Source organism: Lepidochelys kempii, chromosome 6, assembly GCF_965140265.1.
Source record: "Lepidochelys kempii isolate rLepKem1 chromosome 6, rLepKem1.hap2, whole genome shotgun sequence".
Lineage (NCBI taxonomy): Eukaryota > Metazoa > Chordata > Testudines > Cheloniidae > Lepidochelys > Lepidochelys kempii.
In genome coordinates this window covers 16803226-16826583 of record NC_133261.1, presented here as the reverse complement: position 1 = coordinate 16826583, position 23358 = coordinate 16803226, and the positions used below count along the sequence as shown (strand labels likewise).

At 46.1% G+C, this 23358-nt stretch overlaps 1 protein-coding gene across 2 annotated transcripts in view; it reads right to left on the bottom strand.

Annotated features, from left to right (window-relative positions):
- Nucleotides 1–10461: 10461 nt before the first annotated feature.
- The window catches only part of DAGLA (diacylglycerol lipase alpha), a 106602-nt gene continuing 93705 nt past the window's right edge, over nucleotides 10462–23358 (bottom strand). For both annotated transcript variants that reach the window (XM_073346943.1, XM_073346944.1), the window contains one exon: nucleotides 10462–22343. In XM_073346943.1, coding sequence (XP_073203044.1) covers nucleotides 21416–22343 — 928 coding nt within the window. In that variant the 3' untranslated portion in view covers nucleotides 10462–21415. The remainder of the gene's footprint in view (nucleotides 22344–23358) is intronic.

Here is a 23358-nt window from a genome sequence, read left to right as displayed (position 1 = left end):
GCTGACTCCCAGCCCTGCCCCTTCCGCCCGAGGCCGGGCCTCTGTACCAGCAAGAATTTAATCTTACTTTCACCCCTGAGCAAGACCATATGTCACTGGGCGTGGCTCCTTCTGCCGTCTCCCCACAGAAAGGGCACATACTCCAGCGGCTGTGCCTTCACCGTGTCTTGTTATTTTAAGCCCCCTCCACCATTTCTACAACAATCTCTGTGCAACAGTCTATTTACAACAGCACTTTTGGCCCTCTCCCCAGGACCCGAGGGGAACAGAGGTCCCTCCCGCACTTCCTTCCTTCCTATCAGCCTTGGGCTGATGGGGTAATGAGCTCCTTAGACTTGCCAGCCAGCCAGCCTGATTGTCTAATTACCACCCCATCAGCTTTCTCAAGGGGAACTAATTAACACTGGAGTGATCAGAGTGCAGACGCGCCTGTCTGCGTGCTGCACTCTGTCACACCATAGCTTGACATATTTTGTGTGGCGCTTCCCGGGGGCACAATTAAGGTTGCTGCAGTTGATGAAATTGTGTGGATGGGTCCTGTGGATGTCCCTTGAGTTAATGTTACCATGGGATGTAGCGAGTGTGTGTGCCTGTTTGTTTAACATTTTAGGCACATATGGATTTAGAGTCTGATCCAATGCCCATTGAAGTCACAGGAAAGACTCCCATTAACTTAAATGGGCTTTGGCTTAGACTGTAACTGTTTATTTCCTGGACTCTGAAGGTTTGCGTCAATGACAATTGCACGGGATCCACCTTAGCTCTTTACTAATGATGGTCTTGTGGGAATTCTCTAGGAATGAAGTGGCTGAAAAAGCTGATACAAAACACAACAGCCTGACTGCTGAGCAGCACAGTCCCCATGAACAGAACACCCAGGTAATCTGCTCTTTGCACTGACTCCAGGAATATCTTTGCCCTGATATTCAAAACCTCTCACTAAGCGCTAGCTATCTAAGAGATTGCCTTGGCTTCTGCAGCCATGAGCCTCCCATGACCACTATAGTCCACTGGATCAATCAAACTGTTGATCAATAAAGGGGGCGGGACCAGGAGTGCAAAAGACAGAACTTTCCCAGGAGCTGGGCTGGAGTAGGGAACTCACTCCTGCAAGAGTGAAGAATGAGGAGTGAGAATGACCACTTCCAGAAGCAAATGCAAAAGGCCCTTCTTTGGGTACATCTGGATTAGGCTAAATGGTGTGTGTTTTTAAGAACATGGTGGTTAGCATGTTATAAAACTCTAGAGCAGATGAGGCCAGTTGTACTTCGGCACACACTAGCTGGTCAACTTGAAGACTTAGGCAAGTACAACTTGCCTCAGAATGTGTTAGTCAGAGCATCATAGGTATCATGTTCTAAAAACACCTTTTATCCCAATCAAGACAAATCCTTTGACTTATCCCTCAGCAGGGTCTTCACATATGAACAGGCATTTAGCACGCTTGTAAAAACTTAGACAACCTAGAGCAGTGATACTGAGAACTCAGTGGTTCAGGAGCCAAATTAGCGATCAACATTACCCAAAAGAGCCACACTAGTGTGAATTCATCATTTGATTTACTCTCTCTATATATATGAAGCCAGGCCAATGACTGTTTACCAATAAGAGGAACTAGATGATCAGCAACAAGTGAAGGAATGGGATCTCCCCTGCAATAGCGGCTGCCATTTTGGAAGTCTTGCAAATTCATTCCTAACCGGCAGTGGCTAGATGTATTGGGGCCCATGGAGAATTACTCTAGTCTCAGAGCCTTATTGGGCAGTGGCTGCTTCTCTGTGCCCTTTCACTGGAAATGCCACTTCCTGGGTGAGGTCAGTTCTGTAGTAGACAGTATCAGCGCCAATGAATAATACTTGGCAATTGGCACTTTCCATCTTTCAACATTAATCTGCTCCAGCATCCTACCCTGAGCCCATGTTCAAAGACCCACACTCAACAAGTTATCTTACAGCCGCATGTGATCCGCAAACTGCTGCTCATGCACCTCCATCCTGTAACCTCCACACACAAACAAGCCCCCCTTAGTGGGACACTTCTACACAGCCCCAGCACAGATGGACACACTCCCTTGTGCGACCTCCTTTTATTTCTTTTAAATCAATGGTGTAATTTTTGCCATCTCAGGGACAGGCATTCGTGGTTAATGAATAACCAACGGGAGATTTATCAGTGCAGTTCCCTTGCTGAGAAGAGATAACAGAATAAGCCCAGCTCTGCTTCCGTCTCAGCCAGCGAGTGGGCACGGGGGTCTCAGGGCGGGGAGCTCAGATTTAGCCAGTGAGGTGTCCCTACACAGATGGACTTTCATTCCCAGCACTTGGGAGGTCCACATCAAACCAGACCACCCCTATGGAAGGACCCTCTGCTTGGACAGACCTGACTGTGCCCGCCTGTCCTGTCCATACTAGCATACATTCACCAGTGTGAGGATTCAGGGGTGGATTACTGACAGGCTTGCTCGTGTGTGTGTGTTTTCAGCTGGCACGTGGACATGTGCCCTTCCATCATGGGCTGTGAATAAAGATGCTGATGACTTTATGGCTATAAACCAGGGGTCGGCATCCTTTCAGAAGTGGTGTGCTGAGTCTTCATTTATTCACTCTAATTTAAGGGTTTGCGTGCCAGCAATACATTTTAACGTTTTTAGAAGATCTCTTTCTATAAGTCTTTAATATGTAACTAAACTATTGTTGTATGTAGAGTAAATAAAGGTTTTTAAAATGTTTAAGAAGCTTCCTTTAAAATTAAATTAAAATGCAGAGCCCCCAAACCGGTGACCAGGACCTGGGCAGTGTGAGTGCCACTGAAAATCAGCTCACGTGCCGCCTTTGGCACATGGGCCATAGGTTGCCCACCCCTGCTATAAACCATGCAAAGTGCTGAGGGACACCGTCCCTGGCTTTGATTACCACTGGCGCTATAGAGGAATGTCGGTGGGGTCCACTGCAGTGGTTGCTAACAGAGTATGGGGACTGTCTGTGAATGGAGTACGGCTGTTCTCCTTTTGCACCCACGCTCTGAATCTCTGACTTGAAGGAGCCCACTCCAAGAGGGATTAGGTTCCTCTGCCTGACTGCTCCAAAACCGTCTGCCCAAAGGGATGTGACTTGCACTGTGTTCTGAAGACAAATGCTGCTCATGGGAAGTGAGGATCCTGAGTTTTCTTTGCCCCCCTGGGGCGGGGGCGAAGGCTCCTGAAGAGACGCTGTGGAGTTCCAGTTTGCCTGAAGCACTAGTGAGAGGCAGCCCAAGCAAGCAGGGTTTTGTTTAGGTGGCTGCACAACCCACATTATGAAATGGAAGGGTTCTGCACAGCTGGCCGGGGACTCCCATAATAACCATGCTCGCTGACAAGGGGAAGAATTGCAGCAGTGTTTGAGGCCAAGGGATGCTATAACACAGAGATAAAAGCTATCAGGCAGCGCAGAGAGAGACCCACACACGCACAGAAAGAGAGAGAGATGGGGGTGGGGAGGAAAAGAACTAAATCCAACTTTAATTTTATAAGGCTGCTTGCCCATCACCGTGGAATCTGAGTGCCTGAGAGGGAGAGATCCATATAGCAGAAGGCATGCTGAGGGAGGCCGAGCAGATACAGAGTCCTGAAGGGCAGAAATGATATGAAGACAAAGACAATGAGAGAGACCACGAAATCTGGCAAGATATCAGCATGCCCTAGTGTGAGAACTTATACAGTGACAGCAGACTGTACCATTAGGGCAGCTGTGAGCTCTCCGGTCTGGATCCTCTTGTCCAGCCCTTAGCACAAGTTCGTGGTGTGGACCGTCAGGGAGAGCTCTCAGCAGCTGAGGTGCTGTGACAGTGCCATGGGAGGGGAGCGTCAGACTCGGAGGGAAAAGAATGGAAGTGCCTCGCTGGCACCAGCAGGGAATGCTCTCACGAGGCAGAGCTATGGATGGTTTATTTCCTCTCTCAGCCTCTTTCTCCATTGTGTGGAGATGGGCTGTTCCCATGGTGCAGGATGAAGGTATTCTGGGATGTACTTTACGTCACCTGTGTTGTAATCATTGCTAACTAGAATGTGCGAAAGCCAAGGAGGCCAACGACCTGGGAGTGAATGACACTGTCCCCTCTACTGCTCCAGCACTTCCTCCTGTCGGTTCCCACACTGTCATATACTCAAGACACCACATAGAAGGGTGGCTCTGACAACGCTGTAAGTTCAACAGAAGGAACCTCCTTAGAACAGCACAGTTACAAAAAGCAGGCAACGTTCATAAGCTAAGGTTCCATAAGCTTCTACTCTGCCCTGGCCCCTGAATCCCTAACCCAACACCTCTGTCTCTGAGATGTCTTTACACCCACCTTCCCTTTCTTTCCAATAGGAGCCATGGATGCCTCCCCACATATGCCCTCCAGTACCAACAGAGTGAGACAATGTAGCTCTCATCTACCACCGCACCTATCAGTGTGATAGCAGAAACCCTCAATGCACTCACGTAAAAGCCAGTCCACTACCTCAGCCACCTAACCAACCAGATGCCCTCCACCAATTCACTCTCCCTCTACGAGCCAGCTGAAACATCTCCCTTCCAGCCCACCATACACAGACCAAAGTCCAGGCCCTCCCCTCCCCTCCTACCCTCTGTAGTCAAGAGACCATAAAATATGAATTATATCCCATACATGCAGTCTGCAATGTCCTCCTCTTCAACCCTTCCGCTATAAGACACAAAGCCCAATCTGTCCCATGCAACCCCTATCTACTTACCTTATTCCATAGCCCAGTGACTTCCCCTCCACATAAAAACAATTAGCTACCTTAATAACTTTCAGTCGTCAGATACTGGCTGCAGTATCCACAGCACCCCATTCTACCCTGAAGACCTGGTGAGCGATGGAGTTGGCTGCTCTACACCGAAGGATGCCATGCATAAAAGGGCTGCCCTGGCCATCATTGAAGTCAATGGGAGTCACTGACTTCAGTTTGAGCTGGGTCAGGCCAAAAATGCGTCGTTCATTGTTCCTTTCAAAAGTTAGAAAAATGAGTGATGTTTCAGAATCATCCTAACCCCCGTTACATGGGTGGGGCAGCCCTGCGGGGTTTGTGCAACTTAACTCTGAATTTTAATTTTTTTAAAACTACAATATTCGAATGTGGTTCTGCTATTCCATACTGGAGTGATTCCCAAAGGCACACAGGGGGTTCAGCACCTAACTCCCATTGGAAGGTGAGGGGTTTGGGCACCAAACTCCCACTTATGCCTTTTGAAAGCCTCCCCTTAAGTGTGTAGTTAGAGAGAGGAAATGTGGGATGGTGTGATAGAAAGGGTTTACCCACACAAGTCTGGGATGGCTGCAGTATTCACAAGTAGCAAAGCCACACAAGAGAGAGGCAAATCATTCCAACCAGCCTCTTCTAAAACTTCCATTCCACAGTGGCAGATACCGTCTCTTTATGTACATATGGAACCAAAACCACACTGGAGGTGTTCTGTGTATCTCCCCTATAAAGCAAGGTGCTGTAGTTGCCATCAGCCCAGCTGTGTATGGTTCAAAGGGAGCCATAAAAATAACTTAAAATAGTTTTAATACATCTAATCTCTTAATACACCTAAATGTAAGGTCTGACATGTTGGAGGCGTTCAGAGGAAGAAGCAAGTGCTGCTCCTGTTTCTACTGCCCCAACCGAGATCCGGGCCCCGCTGGGCTATGTACATATTAGCCCTTGCTCCTAAGAGCTCACCATCTAACTAGACAAGACGGTGGGGATACAGAGGCACAGAAGGTATGTCTACATTGCAGCGGGGAGTGTGAGTGCAGCATACGTGCACACTGAGCGTGCTAAATCAAAATTGGCTCGAGTAACAACAGCAGCAAAGACTTGAGCAGCATGAACACAGACCAGGGGCCTGGTCTGGCAAGGCTGGCCCGTGCCGCCGTGGCTACACTGGTAGCTATATCAGGTGTGTCACAGCTCCTGATTGTACTGTAGGCACTGGAAAGGAATGGGGTCAACCAAGGTCACCCAGTAGACAGAGGATTAGAACCCAGGCCTCCTGAGTCCCAGTCTCGCACTCGATGCACTGGGGCCGCGCTGGGTACAGTTATGCAGCCCGCAGAAGCTAATCTTCCAGACCAGAGCGAGAGATTTGGGCTCGCAGGGCTCACACTAGCACTCCAGAAATAACCACGTAAACAGTGCTTTGAAGTCACAGCCTTGAAGTTACCGCACAGGCTGGAGCTTGGGCTCTGAAGCCCACCCCACTCCCGAGGCATCAGAGCCCAAGCTCCAGCCGGTGCGGTAACTTTCAGAGAGTTTTGAATATTTCTATTACTGCTACTCTTTCATAAGCCTCCTGCTGTGCAGCAGGGCTGACTTAGCATCACAAGCCCAACTGAACAGATCTTTGAGGGAGGGGAGCATCATAACTAGTACAGTTTAGAAACCTCTGAACACTTTGGATCTCTCTTCTAAATAAAAAAGTCCTGTAACTGTATCTATATGAATACAGAATACAAGTGCCTGATACAGGAGCACCGGTCAGGGGCCTAATCAGGGAACCACCTCAGCAAGCCCCCAGAGAACTTTCCCACAGAGTGAGTGAACAGTACTCTGCTCACTTGGCTGTTGGCTCAGAGCAGCGGGGAGCCTGAAACCTGGAGGGAGAGGTGATTCTGCAATAAGGAAGAGCAGTGGGTTGAGTGCAAGGGAGACAGCGCCACCTGCTGCAGGAGAGAATGTTTACCCAACAGATACTACTCCACTGGTGTGGCACTGGGCATCTCTTCCAGTCTAAAAGCCACAGTGATCAAGGTAACGCGACATAACTCAGTTGGAGGCGTCATAAATCATTAATCTACCCTTCTCAAATAGATACTACACAAAATAGGGCCTAACCAATGGTTCTTTGAGCATCCCATTAGCACTTTTCTCCCCACCTGACATACTACCATTTATAATGGCTCTCGTCTACTTACAGGCCTGACAGCCAAGACCATCTGAATGACATTTTTAAGTAAGAGTTTGTAAAATACTGTCTCAAATGATTTAGTAAAAACTCTTAAGTACAATACAACTACACAGGTTATTACTAGGGTTGTTGATTAATTGCAGTTAACTCATGCAATTCACTCAAATTAATTGCGATTTAAAAAATGAATCACGATTAATCGCAGTTTTAATCGCAGTGTTAAACAATAGGATACCAATTGAAATTTATTAAATATTTTTGGATGTTTTTCTACATTTTCAAATATATTGATTTCAATTACAACACAGAATACAAAGTGTACAGTGCTCACTTTATATAATTATTTTTATTACAAATATTTGCACTGTAAAAATGACAAATAAAAGAAATAGTATTTTTCTGATCACCTCATACAAGTACTGTAGTGCAATCTCTTTATTGTGAATGTGTAACTTACAAATGTAGGTTTTTTATTGTTACATAACTGCACTCAGAAACAAAACAATGTAAAACTTTAGAGCTTACAAGTCCACTCAGTCCTACTTCTTGTTCAGCCAATCGCTAAGACAAACAAGTTTGTTTACATTTACTGGAGATAATGCTGCCCACTTCTTATTTACAATGTCACCAGAAAGTGAGAACAGGCATTCGCATGGGACATTTATACCCGACATTGCAAGGTATCTACATGCCAGATATGCTAAACATTCGTATGCCCCTTCATGCTTCAGCCAACATTCCAGAGGACATGCTTCCATACTGATGACACTCATTAAAAAAATAATGCGTTAATTAAATTTGTGACTGAACTCCTTGGGAAATAATGTATATCTCCTGTTCTGTTTTACCCGCATTCTGCCATATGTTTTATGTTATAGTAGTCTCTGATGATGACTCAGCACATTGTTCATTTTAAGAACATTTTTGCTGCAGATTTGACAAAATGCAGAGAAGGTACCAATGTGAGATTTCTAAAGCTAGTTACAGTACTCGACCCAAGGTTTAAGAATCTGAAGTGCCTTCCAAAATCTGAGAGGAATGAGGTGTGGAGCATGCTTTCAGAAGTCTTAAAAGAGCAACACTCTGATGCAGAAACTACAGAACCTGAACCACCAAAAAAAAAAAAAATCAACCTTCCGCTGGTGGCATCTGACTCAGATGATAAAATAAACATGCATCGGTCTGCACTGCTTTGGATCATTATCGAGCAGAACCCATCATCAGCATGGACGCATGTCCTCTGGAATGGTGGATGAAGCATGAAGGGACATATACATCTTTAGCAAATCTGGCATGTAAATACCTGGTGACGCCGGCTGCAACAGTGCCATACGAACACTTGGTTTCACTTTCAGGTGACATTGTGATCAAGAAGCGGGCAGCATTATCTCCTGCAAATGTAAACAAACTTGTTTGTCTCAGCAATTGGTTGAACAAGAAATAGGACTGAGTGGACTTGTAAGCGCTAAAGTTTTACATTGTTCTATTTTTGAACGCAGTTATTTTTGTGCATAATTCTACATTTGTAAGTTCAACTTTCTTGATAAAGAGCTTGCACTACAGTACTTGTATTAGATTAACTGAAAAATACTATTTCTTTTGTTTTTTACAGTGCAAATATTTGTAATAAAAATAAATATAAAGTGAGCACTGTACGCTTTGTATTCTGTGTTGTAAATGAAATCAATATATTTGAAAATGTAGAAAACATCCAAAATATTTAGATAAATGGTATTCTGTTATTGTTTAACAGTACAATTAATCACAATTAATTTTTTTAATCGCTTGACAGCCTTAGTTATTACTTTGTCTGCCAGTTTTGGAATCTGATTAACAATTATCAAGTTCGTTTGGTGCAATTTGCCCTGTATTCACTTCATACCATCATCTCTTAGATAACCCCTACAGCTTTGCTCTCACTATCTCTTGTTTAGGAACAGAAATTACTTTCCAGATGGTAATTGCCAGGATCATCCTTTAATTTTACTTTTTGAAGATCTGTCATCACATTTGCTTCTCTAGTACCTGCACAGTACTCCATTTTTCAAAAATAATTCTCAGTGCTTCGTTAGCTAGTTCCCTTAACGCTGTAAGATGTTTAACATCCAGAGTGCCTGCTTTGTATATATTCACATTTTTCCTCACCAGTAGCTATATTTACATGGTTATTTGTTCCTGTTTATGGATTAATATAAATATAAACTCCTTTTTTCTGTTAGACATTTTTATAAGTAGTTCAATAGCTTAGTCATTTTAGAAGTTATTAATTCCCCCAACAGCCCTGGGTCTCACCTGGGAATGACCATAATAAATATTCAGAGAACTATTCCACTTGATTTATTAATCATAGAATCATAGTGTTAAAAGGGACCACAAAGGTCATCTAGTCTAACCCTCACACAGGGAGTTAATGGGGCTATTTTCTTTCTAGCGCTCTTTCCCTCTGCCCATATATTTCTAACAGCTGATCATGCCCCTTTGTGCAGCATGATTTCATCCAGATTGCTCCCCATATTCTCCTTACCTGTGTATTCTTGTCTGGTTCCCTTGCTCCTTTTCCATTTCCAGGACAGGTTTACTATTATTATTCCTAAAAATAATGTGAGCAGCACTTTACATTCACAAACAGCTTTACAAGCATCGATTAAGATAAATCCTTTGTCTTGAAGAGCTTTTACTCTCAGATCTCTGTGAAGCCACACTGGTCACCACTTCTACCCTGCATGTTTCTTTTGCAGAAGGATTACGGCCTCTTTCTGATGCCATCTTTCCAGCATTCTTCCACACTGGTGGGTTTTCATACTTTTTTCCACTGCACACCTTTTCCCCAAAAGAGTTGTTTCTTTGAATCTACTGCCTTTGCTCATGTTAACCCCATTTTTCAGCATGTTGATTTCAGATAGCTGATAGTCACTAGCAGCAAACTGCCTTGTAACCCTCGTGTTCTTAGTCAACTCCTCCTTACTAGGAAGAAGACAATTAGGTTGCATTTTCTACTTTCTAGCTCATGAAGTTTCCTGTCGCTATCAGGATTCTCCTTTATGATCCATGTTGAGCTGCCCAGTGACACAGAGAGGCTGGTATGTTCAGGGAGAGATACAAGGCTTAGAGGTCAGAGTGGGTGCAGGGGATTGGGAAGAGGAAAGGAAATACAGGACCACAAGTATCTCCAAGGAGAAGAGGAGATACCAGCTCTAGAGCTGTATGGGGGAGAGATACAGAACCCAGGGATCTATAGAGGGGAGATACATGGCCCTGGAGATGACCTCAGCATCATCTGAATGCCTCTCCACAGAAAGCCCCAGGCAGCTTTAATGACGAAGTAGTATCTGGTTGTTCCCTGGGCCTTGGCAATAGAGATAGGGTTATTTTCTCCCAACTCTCTCATCCTTGCTCAGTCCTTTAAGACATCACATCAGTCAAACTACATGGCTCTACCATTCTCCAGGCCAAGCTTGGGGAGGCACATACACCAGCCATACTTCTACATCCATTTTATACACAACTCTATACAATATACAGAAACCTTTATATACATATATCTTTATATAATATGCTATATTAATTTGTATCTTTCTTTACAGCAATATTAGTTTAGATCTTTCATACATAGGTACAAAAAAGTCACGTGAGAATGGCACATAAAGAGAGCTTGAGTTTCCTTTTAGCCTTCATGCTGGGGCAGTGTGGAGCAGGGATCCAGCAGGCAGCATTCCTGGGAAGGGCAGTGACCTCTTGAGTGAGTGTGAGAACATGGGCTCCTTTACTGCTTCCCCAGTGATTGCATATGAAGGCTCTCTAAGGCCCAGGAGAGGGAGTCGGAGCAGCTCAGGGCTGGATAGAAGGGGGTTGCCTTCTCCCCAGTGATACAAAGACTCTAAACAGGCGGTTGGGGTGAATGAGTTTGCTAGAAATTGCCCTGGTCCAATTTGCCCCAGCACAAGATGTGAAAAAGGGTGAAAGAAGCAGGCAGTGGGGCTTTCCTACACAGAGTGGCCTCGACTTCTGTTGAAGGGGGGGGAATGGGGAATGGAAAAGGAGTGTGATTTCCTGTACACAAACCTTTCTCCATAGCAACCATCATTTGGTAAAACCCCTCCCAAGTGCGAGGGCCCAAAGGCCCCATTAGAACAAAGCTGGGTGTTCTGTAACACTGAGTCCATGTAACTCGGCTCCATCCCAAGGGACATGCAACAGGGAAAATGAGCAGACTAGGGCATAAAGAAATCTTCATCTGGGCTCCTCTATTCTTGCCATTTGCACATGAGCAGCAGCATACTTGGGAGGCCAGGCAGGCAGGCAGTTCTCCTTACAGGACTCTCCTGCAAAAGGCCAGACTAATTGAAAGAGTCTTAAAGGGCAGCAGCATCCCTTCTCCTTAAGGCCACCATTCTGACCACAGGGATGGGGATGTGACTCACCACCTATAAACCATTCACTGGATTTATCAACAGAGTCTGTCATTGGAGTGGAAGCTCGAGGCTCTTGCTTTGAAGTGACCTCTACACCTCTGACTGCAGCAGCTCGGCGAGGGAGCTTGGAGCAGAGGCCTCTGCATCGCAGATGAAGTCACTTCTCCACAAGACAGTGGCCGCCAGCGGGCGCCTCAGACATGCTGATATGGGCATTGAGACGTGATAGGGTACAAGGGAGTGATCCATCAATCACACCTCTGATGCAAGTGCTTTGTATGCACCATGCCCCCAAAGTGTGTATTAAGACAAGACAGACCACGTGGGCGACTGTCAATAAATCAGTCTGAATGTTGAGTAACATACATGCTATGTGGGAGTGGAAAATGCCCCTCCAGTACTGCCCATGTACCATGTACTTTGGAACATCAGAACTTCACTAGGACTATGACAAACAGCAGAGAAGTGGAGCTCCAATCAAAATTGATGGAGGTTTTTGCCTACATTGCATTGTATTTATTTTTGCAAAATCATTTAAACTAGTGGCAAAATAACCATTTCCCTCTCTCATGGACATAATGGCTGGACGGACCCCTCCTATGTAAGAGAAAAGCAAAACAAGGCATGGCCATGTTAGCAGGGGATTCAAACACAGGGATGAGAGGAGCAGAAATCCCACCCCACTAATGTCAGAGTCTGGCATTGGAAAATCACTGTTCTAGAGCCACAGTCTAAGTGCAGTCAGTTACACCATAAATACAATGCACAGTTTAAATATAGTCAGTTCCTTTCATCATGAAATCTTGCAGAACAGAGCCATAGTTAAAAACGGGGGCAGTTTTGCTTATTATGACTAAATCTTCTGACCACCAGCCAGGGGACAAATACAGAATTGCATGACTGGCTAGACATAGTGCATGTCAGGGGTCACTTCCCCATAGTACAGCAGGAAACTGTCCTTGCCCAAGACAAGATACCAGACTAGATCGATCCAGAAGGGTGACTTATATACTTGTGTGGGTATGAGAAGGAGACCTGCTTCAGATCAGCCAGGCTTTGCTATTGGCACTTTAAGACAACCTGAGGGAGCAGGGGACAGTGAGGAAACATGGCATGGCCTAACCAAGATGGGAAAACAGAGACTGGCAGCCAGAGTGATGCTGGTCCAGTCCCCACCTGTCATCTCCCTTCCTTCCCCATTCCCAGGTAGGAGCACTGTCTCTGCAGGTGGGAAAAGGAAGCTAGTAGGCCAGGTGTCCTGTCCCAAACAGGATCCTTACATTGCAATAGAAAACAAAGGCACAACAAAGACATGAATCTAAGCACAGAAGCAATGAAAACATAAATGGAGACAACAAAGTGCTTGAAGGCAAGTTCGTACATTTCCTGATGTCTCCTGGGACCATTTCCTATGACAAAAGTCATACACATCTGGGAACTGGATTTGCTCTCTCCCTGGTTTTGTTTTGACTTTCCAGTGCATATGCCTTTAAAGAACCAAAGTTTATGCCAACAGCATCCTCATCCCCTCTCCTCCTGCTCAGGGTACAGAGTGAGATGGCTCTGAGAGAAGCACAGGGCATGAATTTGGTAGGGAGATGCTGAAGCAGAAACCTACTATAGTGAAATGTGGGAACAGAAGCAGCAAGGCAGCATGCTGCCTCTGGTACACCCACCTCCTGGAGGGAGCTGAGAGCCCCACAACTAGCCTCTTGATGTGGGGAGACCAGCACCCCACACTTCTGGGACTAGAGTTCTAGTCTAGGGGCTTCCTTTCTAGAGAACTCATCAAAATTCCAGTTACACAGAGATTTATACTCACAGAGATTTGGGTTTGAGTCTTTGCCCACCACATTAATATGGTTTCCTACCATCTTACTTGGCAGTGAAGCCCCTGACTCTTAAGAGTGGGGTGTAAAACACTGATCAAAGCAAACAGGAACTGCAGTCCCCATGGGATGATCCCTGCTGTATCACAACTTCCTGTCATGGGGGCAGAGGTGGTGCCAGGAGTGGCCTCTATCATAAGGGATTCTAGTAGTTAGGAAGGGAATATTACTAGCACATAGGAGACACACCCCAACAGGGGCTTGAGGCTGAAGGGAAAAGAACGCTGATCAATCCATTTCACAGATTCTTTATAAACTTTTCTGCAAGAGGAGGATGATCTAGTGACTTGAGCACAGGCTTCAGAGCCAGGAACTCCCACATTCTAATCCTATATCTGAGACGTGGTCTACACTATCGCAGTAAGTTGATCTAACTTACGCAACTTCAGTTACGTCAACAACGTAACTGAAGTCAACATAGTTAGATCCACTTACCACGGTGGCTACCCTGCACTGTGTCGACGGAAGAGCATCTCCCGTCAACTTCCCTTACGCTTCTCGGTTAGGTAGAGTACAAAAATTGACGGGAGAGCACTCTCCCATCAATTTAGCGTGTCTTCACCAGACCTGCTAAATTGACACTTGCTACATCGATTGCAGTGTATCTACTGGTAAGTGTAGACATGCCCTAAGAGAGACTCACTATGTGACCGTGGGCAAGTAACCACCTCCCTTTCTCGCTTTTCCTGCCTGTAAAATGGGGATAATAGTTGCCTAACTCACAGCAGGACAGTGAGGCTTGCTCAGTCACAGCATGTGCAATGGAATGTAACCTTGTACAATTCAGGAACAACAGTGGAGGTAACCCAGGGACAAGAGATGTGGCTCTGACATCCGTTAGTTTAGTTTCTCAGTTGACTGCAAATCTGGACATTAACAAGAGGCCATGAGATGCCCCAGCTCGGAAGAGAGTGATGGTGGGAATATACAGAGACCTTAAATTCCACAGTAGTTACTGAAAAGGAAGAGCGGAGTTCCTGGTTGTGCCAGTCCTGCTGGAGGCTAGAGAGGGGAACAATCTCTCATATAGAAGACCAAAGGAGAGAACATCGGTGAAAAATGAGCAGTGGATTTCTAGATCATTCCTTCAGACAGCGTAAGAGGGGTTGTGTGCACTGCTTGTGAGGAATGAGTGTGTGTGTGTGTGTGTGTGTGTCTCATCTCTCAGTGACAATAAGGACTATTTGCTACTTGTACCAATGCTCTATCAGGCCTTCTCTGCTCCTGGCTGGAAGCGTCAGCACCCTGACACCACCCTGCCTGAAACAAACCCACTCAAGCTTGGGTACCACATGACTTAGTCCTCCATGAGCCTTGAAGATCTAGAAAGAGACACTAACCAATCAGGAAAGCACAGGCAAATTAAGAAAGTTTGCCTGCTTCATCCCAGGAGGGGTGGTGGGTGGAGCTGGGCCAGTAGAGGACTTCCTCAGTCCTAACCTAGAACCTGGGCTGGGTCAGGACCTTCATTTGCATGTTATGACCAAGCAGTTACTTTTTGTGTTCGTTTACAAGTTTAAAGGTGCGGAGAGCCAATTTTGAGTTTAACTTTACTTAACTATGAAAGGACCAACACCGTGCTCACTGCACATAATGCCTTGCTCTAGGCAGGCTGCCACACTGTTAAATCTATTTATCCTGTTTCCTTGTTTAATAGTTCATGTAATGTATCATTTTGTACAGCGTCTACCACACTAGTCATACGCATAATAATAGTATCCCTGTTTGTTCTATGTTGGGTTTTTCTTTTACACTGAGTCCTCAGACTTAATACATTACCCATTTAATCCATTACTCTTTTACTTCCCTCTGCTCTTATGATTACTAACTTTTGTTGCTAAGGAACGATAGAGAAGGAGCACGCACTTAGCTAACAGTCATTTACTCCCCAAATCACCCTAACCTGAAAGAAGAGGGATCAGAGGGATTGTCCCTTCACTCTGAAAAAATGCAGAGAAACTGAACACATGAGGGTTGGGGCAACATAACGAAACAATAACCCTCTTAGCAAAAACCCAGCTTCGGGTAGATTCAGATAGGCGATGTCAATGACAAACTGGGGGCAGTGCGGAGGGATATTCAGAAGAAGGAATCTGAGACTTAAACCGTACTACAGACCGAAAAAAAAGAAAACAATTAACTCTGCAAATTGGAGGAAGGCTGGAGGGACTTTGATAAAAGGCAGAACTAGCAGAGGTTTGATAAAAGGCAGAACTAGCAGAGGTTTGCAATAGGTTAACTTAGGATGTCTTGCCAGCAAGTATTATAGGCATTTTATTTACTTAATCACCTTATCAAGAAAGTATTAAAATCTATGTGCTATCTACAGAACATACAAATCACACAGAGCTACTGTAACCAGAAAGAGTAGATTAAAAGCCACTGTCCTTGCCACAGAGTAGGAAAGTCTCTGCAGCCAGACTGTCTGTATGTTGTGTATATGGGGAAAAGGGATAAACTGGGGTTAGCCTTTTGGTTAAATGTAAGCGTGCTTGCTTTACTTAGCATAATGAAGACCAGGCTCTAGCAAAACACGAGCAGGGGGGGAGTTCCCAAGGCATCTATTGCAGAGAAAGCGCTGCTCATCACGATGGGAAATTAAACATTATACTAGGCTGCCCTCCTGCACAATGTGAAGTGAGACTTAGCTGGAGCAGGCGGCATTTAAAAGTACACAAGGTACTTGCAAGTGTGTGCATGTGCGTGTACACAAGCAGAGGAATGGCAGATAGCCTAGAACTGAGCAGTCCAGGATATTCCAAGCAGCCACACTGAATTTATAATAGACCTGCTTGTTCTGCAAGTAAAACATGCAAAGGAAAATATGCACATTTTGCATAGGCTGGGTGATATTTGTTCTGCCTTGTTAGTGGGGTGCTCCCCAGATTCCATACGAGAATCAGTGCTATGTAATATATGGAACAATGATCTGGAAAACGGGCAAGCAGTAAGGTTAGAACACTGGTAGATGACCAAAAAAAATATGTAAATTAGCCAAGATTGGAGAAGACTAAAACCTTAAGGGATTTCAGAAGGGCCTAGCCAAGAAAGGCAAATGGGAAACACACCAGCAGCTGAAATTCAGTGTTGATTAATGAAGCTAATGGGCATTGTAAGGAATCATTTGAACAGCTCATATGCCTTACTGGTTCCAAAGTAACTGTCACAACTCAGGGAAAAAGACCTGGGCATCGGTGCGGACAGGTCAATGAAGACCTCTGCTCAATGCCCAGCTGTGGTCAGCAAAGCAGACAAAACGTTGGAATGCATGAAAAATGGGAGAGAGAAAGATACTGAAAATATTATATAATGCCATTCTATAAGTCAATGAGATACCCTCCCCAGGAATACTTTGTGCAGTTCTGGTCACCCTATCTAAAAAGAGAATAGGGCAAGAAATAGAGGGGGGTTCACAGATGGGAGACAGAAATTATCAGAGGCATGGAAAAATGTCCATATGAAGAGATGGGTAAGATTGGGACGGCATAGGTATAGAGATGAGACAAATCAGAAGGGGACATCAAAGATATATAAAATACTGAATGATATCAAGATGGTAGATAAGGTGTTCCAGTACGAAGGAACATTCAAAAAAATTGAAAGGGACCGTACCTTTGACTGGGTAACAAGCCTTGTGGATGGGGGGGAAGCGGTACATGTAGTATATCTTGACTTTAATAAGTCTTTTGATACTGTCTTGCACGACCTCCTCATAAACAAACTAGGGAAATACAACCTAGATGTAGCTACTATAAGGTGGGTGCATACTGGTTGGAAAACCATTTCCAGAGAGTAGTTATCAGTAATTCAAGGGGGGTCCCACAGGGATCAGTTCTGGGTCCGGTTCTGTTTGAAAAAGCACAAGAGCAATATCCATCACCCAAGCACATACGCCCTTCATGGATCCTCACTACTTTCAGAGACAGGATTAGAGCCCATCTCTCTTTGACCTAGGAGGTATGGGAGTTAAACCAGTGCTGTTACAATGGTTTAAAGCCTCCCATGTTGTCCCTGAATGTTCCAAGGTTTCAGGGTTACAGTCCATCACAGTCTGCTATGGGCTTTGAAGATAAAACTTGCTATGCAAGTGCTGTCTCATTATTATTCAGCTAACCACGAAGTGCCTAATTGGGGAGGTTTCTTTGTAGGACTCTTTGGCAAAGCTGCATTGGTGTATTAGGTTTCACTTTATACATTTTAATTTTTAAGGTGCAGAAAACCCAGCCTCTCAGCTCCAGCAATTTGGGTGCCTTCTGCTCTGACTGTTCACTGGAACGGCACTCCAGTACTAATCACTCACTGATTGGGACGAAAGGCAAGAGTGTGCCCCAAGAACTGACACAAACGATTAACAGCTTAGCTGCTCTCTAACGTGTCAGGTACATCCAGTACTGACCCAGTCACATTATGATGTCCCACTGACTTTTCAATGGACCATCCAAACATTAAAGGCACAAGGTGGCTGCACAGGAGCTGCAGGATAAGATCCGACAGTCAAGCAGTGAAGGAACCTTAAGTGCTAGGTATAGTTGTCTCAGAAAACGTATCAGAGTAGAGGAAAGACAGAGAAGGTGGAGTGCAGCATGGGATATGTATGGCGGATTAGTGACGGGCTCAGCGTTAAACACGAACACATCAGATATGTTCTTTTGGGTGCAATGGGAGGCTGCGTTTTGCAAATGCTCTCTATAATGCATAAGACAATGGGGTGGAGTTATGCATCAGTCACTTCAAGGGGGAAATTTAACATGTGTTTGGGCAGTGCTGGTGCAGAGAGCATGGGTTTACTCTGTGATTTCCCAGGAGGGGACAATGAAAAATGACTACAAGAGGGGAGGCCATGAGATACTGTCATTGGAAACTTTGCTAATTGGACCCTCTCACACCTCAACTCCCCTCTTCTTTGGTCAGTGGCAGCCCTGGGACACCAGAAGCTGCATATTTCCAACTTCTTGGCAGAAGCCCCATAGCCACAGAGCATGTAAACTGGGGAGCAAGAACAAACCCTGCTGGCCAGATTCCTCTACCGCTGGTCAGGGAGAGAGCTTCTGAATTCCCTGTAATCCAATGGCTTGGAAAACGTAGACAGTGTTAAAACATACAACCGCAACAAAGGGGTGCCCAGGTCAGACGTGACATCTTAGTGCAGTAGTGTGACTCATTAGTTATAATCTGGTCACTTGTGAAATCACTTAGATGCTAACAAAACCTTCACTAACAGGGAAGCTATCTGATCCCATAATTTCTGTGACTCTGACCCCCTAATCTCCCAAAATTGGGAACTGGCTTCACCTAGCCTCAGCAGATTCTCCGAGGCATCTCCTAATACAGTAGGTACGTACCTAACTACTAGGGGTTGGGATGATTCCTTCATTAATGTTTGTAAAGTGCTTTGAAAATATAAAGCGCTAGATAAGTGCTAAGTGTTATAATTACTACCCGACCTCAGCCTACTGGGCAAGGCAGGAACATGCGCCCTTTCCCCAAGGCTAGCAGATGGCTTGAGGCAGGGTGTCACCCTGTCCACACTGCAGCACCCTCAGCAGACTGCTGCAGGTGGTGAGCCTAGCCTGCTAGTCCTACTCCCTAAATTCTGCAAATTCCCCTTGTTATTCTAAACTGTACTGCTCATTGTAACGCCTTCCTGAAAATCACCTTTTAATTCCCTTACCATGTGTTCTTGCCCTGCACTTCCAATGGAGGATGGTATTCATAGATTCATAGATATTAAGGTCAGAAGGGACCATTATGATCATCTAGTCCGACCTCCTGCACAACGCAGGCCACAGAATCCTCACCCACCCTCTCCTGCGAAAAACCTCTCACCTATGTCTGAGCTATTGAAGTCCTCAAATCGTGGTTTAAAGACTTCAAGGAGCAGAGAATCCTCCAGCAAGTATTAATACAGTTGTTCTTGTACAGGTGCCAGAACCATTCATGTTATCAGCACAATGCTGGTCAACTGTTGCTGCAAAGCCAGCAAGGGGAACACACCACACTGCTCTTTTTGGTAGGGCCTATTTAAAAAAAAAAAAAAAAAAGAAGGAACTTTGTTGCTCAGCAACTAATAGATTAAAAAAAAGATATTTAGAATCTGAAGGACATTATTCCCTCTGATTGCCGGAGTTTTAAGAAAGGTCACATCTGGAATCTAAACTACTGGGACAGTTAAAAAGATTTTGTTTTAGTATTTATAAATGGAAATGTCTGCACTCCCAGTGACTAAGCATTTCATGGTAGGGACTGGGGAATCTACCCTACATGATATTGTCACACTGGACACATAGGAGCCAATTCAACATTGCCATGCTGAGTGGGTGTAAAAATGTTCCTGTTCTTATTTGGTGCCATTTTACACTATTTTTTGTTTGGTGTTTGTACAGCACCTAGCACAAACAACCAACAACACACATGTACCATGATGGTGAACTGGACCCATCAATTCCTGTTGTGTAATGGGGCTAACCTATCAGAAGCATGGAATTCTCACTGTCCTGGGAATTGCACAGCCAAGGGCTCCGGTATGATGGGGGCATTTTACAGCTGACTCAAACAGGAGATTCTTTTCCGGTGAAGGAGGGCAGAGCTGCAGAGACACGGATTGATTCTGCAGAGTTCTGATATGAAGTCTTTTTCCAGTTAGAGGACTCTTGTAGGTCACAGTATGTTTAACTGCCTAGGCAGTTAGTCTCCCTCCTGCTTCCATCATCGGAAAATCCCTTCCATTCATTCAGTAGAGCCAGCAGGCTACCCTGGGCACTGGCATTGAGAGCAACAGGACTGGTTGCTCAGTCACTATTTTTGTTGACAATATATTGGGGCTTTTTAACGAGTTGTCGTGCAGCAGGGTGAAGGGGATGAACCCCTGTGGGGAGGGAAGCATGCAGCTTCCCCTTGGGCTTGGATCAAAGGGCCTCCACTTTGAAACAAGGATTTGCAATAACAGCACCTCCTGCCCCCTCCACTCTCCCCTCAGCCCCCACACTGAGGGAACAGCAAGGAAGGGGAAACAGAACATTCTTCTTGCTCCAGGAAGGCTTTCCAATTTGTGTAATGAATACCTTCTGAAAAGCTTAGCAGCTCTGTAAACATACATGAGATTTCAACACTTGGTAAAGGTTCATCTTTTCCCTGAACTCCGAGGGCAGAGACCAGTGTTGGTCTGTGAGGAAGGTGGACTGACGACCAGGAACAGGCCCAAGGAGGCTCCCTGGCACCACAGGGACCTGGCAGATAATGCTTGGCACTGGCAAGCCTTTTAAATACCAAAAGCTAGTTTAAACCAATCCATCCATGCGGTATTGAGATGAAAATCCTGTCAGTCTGTGGTGGGAACATCACCAGTTCCGAGTGTTCCAGGGAGCTGTGAAGTGATGAAGGCGAGACCCAAGAGACCTTCCCCACCCCTCTGGTGGAGGACGGATGCAGCAGTGGCCTTCGGCTCTCTAGTATATGGATTTCCTTTCTTCTCAGAAGAAGCCTGGTAGTCAGTGAACTCAGAGGTAATCAGGGAAGCGAAAACACACAGTGCCAGCCTGATTCTCGCTGCGCCTGGTCAGGGAGAGGGTGGCTGCATTCCCTGGGAATACAGATCCAATGGCTTTAAAACGGGAGAGAGTGTCTTATAAAAACAAACACCATGAAAGGGTGATGAATTGGTGCTTGGGTCAGACGTGACGTGTTAGTGCAATTGGGCCCAAAGTCGCAATCTGCTCACTATTGACACCACTTAAATGACAACGGGAGGTGATACACCCTTACTTCTGATAATCCAGTCCTCTCACTTCAGGGAATTCACCCCCTGTCTCCAGCAGACTCCCTCGAGCAGGAAATCTGAGCCCTGTGCCTCAGCAGATGCCCTGAGGCAGGGAATCTGCCCTCTGATTTAATCCAGTAGGCTGAGGTAGGGAAACCAAACATCTAACTCCATTGATGAGACCCTCTTAGTGTAGCAGGCTTTGAGAGGCAGAACATCTTCTCCCAAACTTAAGCATATGACCCAGCATACGGAATCCATCCCCCTGACGTCACGATGCCACCAGCAAGGCACCCCAGAAGGAACATTCTCAGGCGTCTCCCCCACTTCCGAACTGCCCAATGACCAGCTCCTCCAAGTGTTATCCCAGTATTCAGCTCATGGGATTGGCTCTTGGAGCCTCACCCCTCCACTCCTGCACTAGAGGGCTGAGATCATGAGGTCCTCCTGCTTGGCAGGGCTGGTCACATGACCAGCTGGAGTGGAAGTCCGGATTTTGTCAGTGACCAGGCATTCCTGGCTGCTCATGCCCGTGGGAGTGATGTCCATAAGCTCTCCAGAGGAACTCAGAGGGAATGAGGGGGAGACTGAGATGCCAGAAGAGGGATCTGCTGAGCCAGCAAACAACCTAGGGGGCTTGGGGACTAGGTTGGGCTCATACTGTGCTCTCAGCAGGATCTCCTGATCACTGACTGACTTGGGCATCTCAGCAAAGTCACTGGAGCTGTCAGATACCATCATGCAGTAGAGGTCCTGGAAGGAGCTGGTTTTGCTGTCCAGGTTAAAGAGGCTGTCTATAAATTCAGCAAACTCCAGCACTTGTGGACTGGGCACATCAGTAAGCCGTCCATTCTGGAGGGTCAGTTCCTCCTCGGGGACGAAGGAAACGTGGTCCCCTTCACTACCAGCCCCTTCCTCACTGCCGCGCCGCTGGGGGGTAATGCCACCACTGTTGTGCAGGGCCTCCGGGGGCTGGGTCTCCTGGGAGTGTTTGGAGAGGCTGTCGGCAGCAAGCAGCTCTGTCCGTGAGCTGAGGGAGGGGTTCTCCTCGGGGATAATGGGGTCTATATAAAAGCAGTGTGTCTCATCCTTCTCCATGACGACGTGGAGGCTGGGTGAACCGCGGATGCTCCGGAATCCAGAGGAGCGCCTCGACTCAAAGCTGTAGATGGATTCATTGTCAGACAGACTCTCCATGGTAGCGAGAGGAGCACGACGGTCCTGCAGCTCCACAGACAAACGCTCTTTGGTATCCAGAAGCAGTAGCTCCACAGGGTCCTTCTGCACAGGAGAAAGGAGCTTGGTCTCGTAAAACCCCTCCAAACTGATTTCAGAATGGGACTTGCTCCTGCAAAGAGACAACAGAAACATGAGGCAGCTGCATGACTCTGAAACCTGACTGATACCAGCTCATTCCTGTGTAAATGAGGGAGTCCCAGACACCATCTCTCAGCACCAACATAGCTCTGCTTACTGAGTGCATGTCAGACATCACCTCTGGGCCCAGCACCGTCACATATACCGTGGCAATCAGCATCTCACTCTCCACCTCCTAACTCCCAACACTGTCAGTTAAAGTTCTCGCCTGCCACAAATTTAACCCATCACCCTGTACCTAGTTCCCTGAGTAGCCTCTCACCTGGAAGGAAATGATGGAAAGTGAAGCAGCAGCAGGCTCCAATCCTGGACCGCCCTATCTCTGACCCTCCCTTTCACAGCACAAGGCTTGAGAAAGTAACCTCCTCTCCCCTTCACCCACCTCCAAAACAAGAATGGCCTCATATTATTTCACTCTAGAGTCTGCTCTGGCTAGAACATGGAAGTCTCGCTCCTCTGGGTAGTCAACAGCCTCTTCCTCCTCTCTGCTTGCTCCTATCTCCCTCTTTTTGGCTTCATTGTAGCCTTCACTAATCACAGAATCAAGGACTGGAAAGGACCTTGAGAGGTCGTATCTAGTCCAGTCCCCTGCTCTCATGGCAGGACTGCTCCCTCCTCTGGCTGCTCTACTGTCATGGTTCTGCCCCTGCCTAGCCTCTCATTCTGTCTCTGGTGATGGCTCCTGCTCAGGGCCTAGAATCCCTCTGTTTCCAGTCTTCTCCTCCCTTCTCATCTCCTCTTTTTCTTTAACTTCAGATACTACTCAGTTTTATCCCGGGGTGCAGATTTCAAAACCCTTAATGACTCCATCATGTTCGGCCTCCCTATCTGTCTTAGCCAGATAAGTGCACGGCTTCCTCTCAGCTTCCTTTATCTGAAATCTCAGAAACAGAAGTCCTTTTCTGGGGTAGAAGTGGCCCCTTCAAGCACAGCTCCGTCTCTTCACCCCCATTTGCTCCAACTGTCTATAGTCTTCCTACTCCATC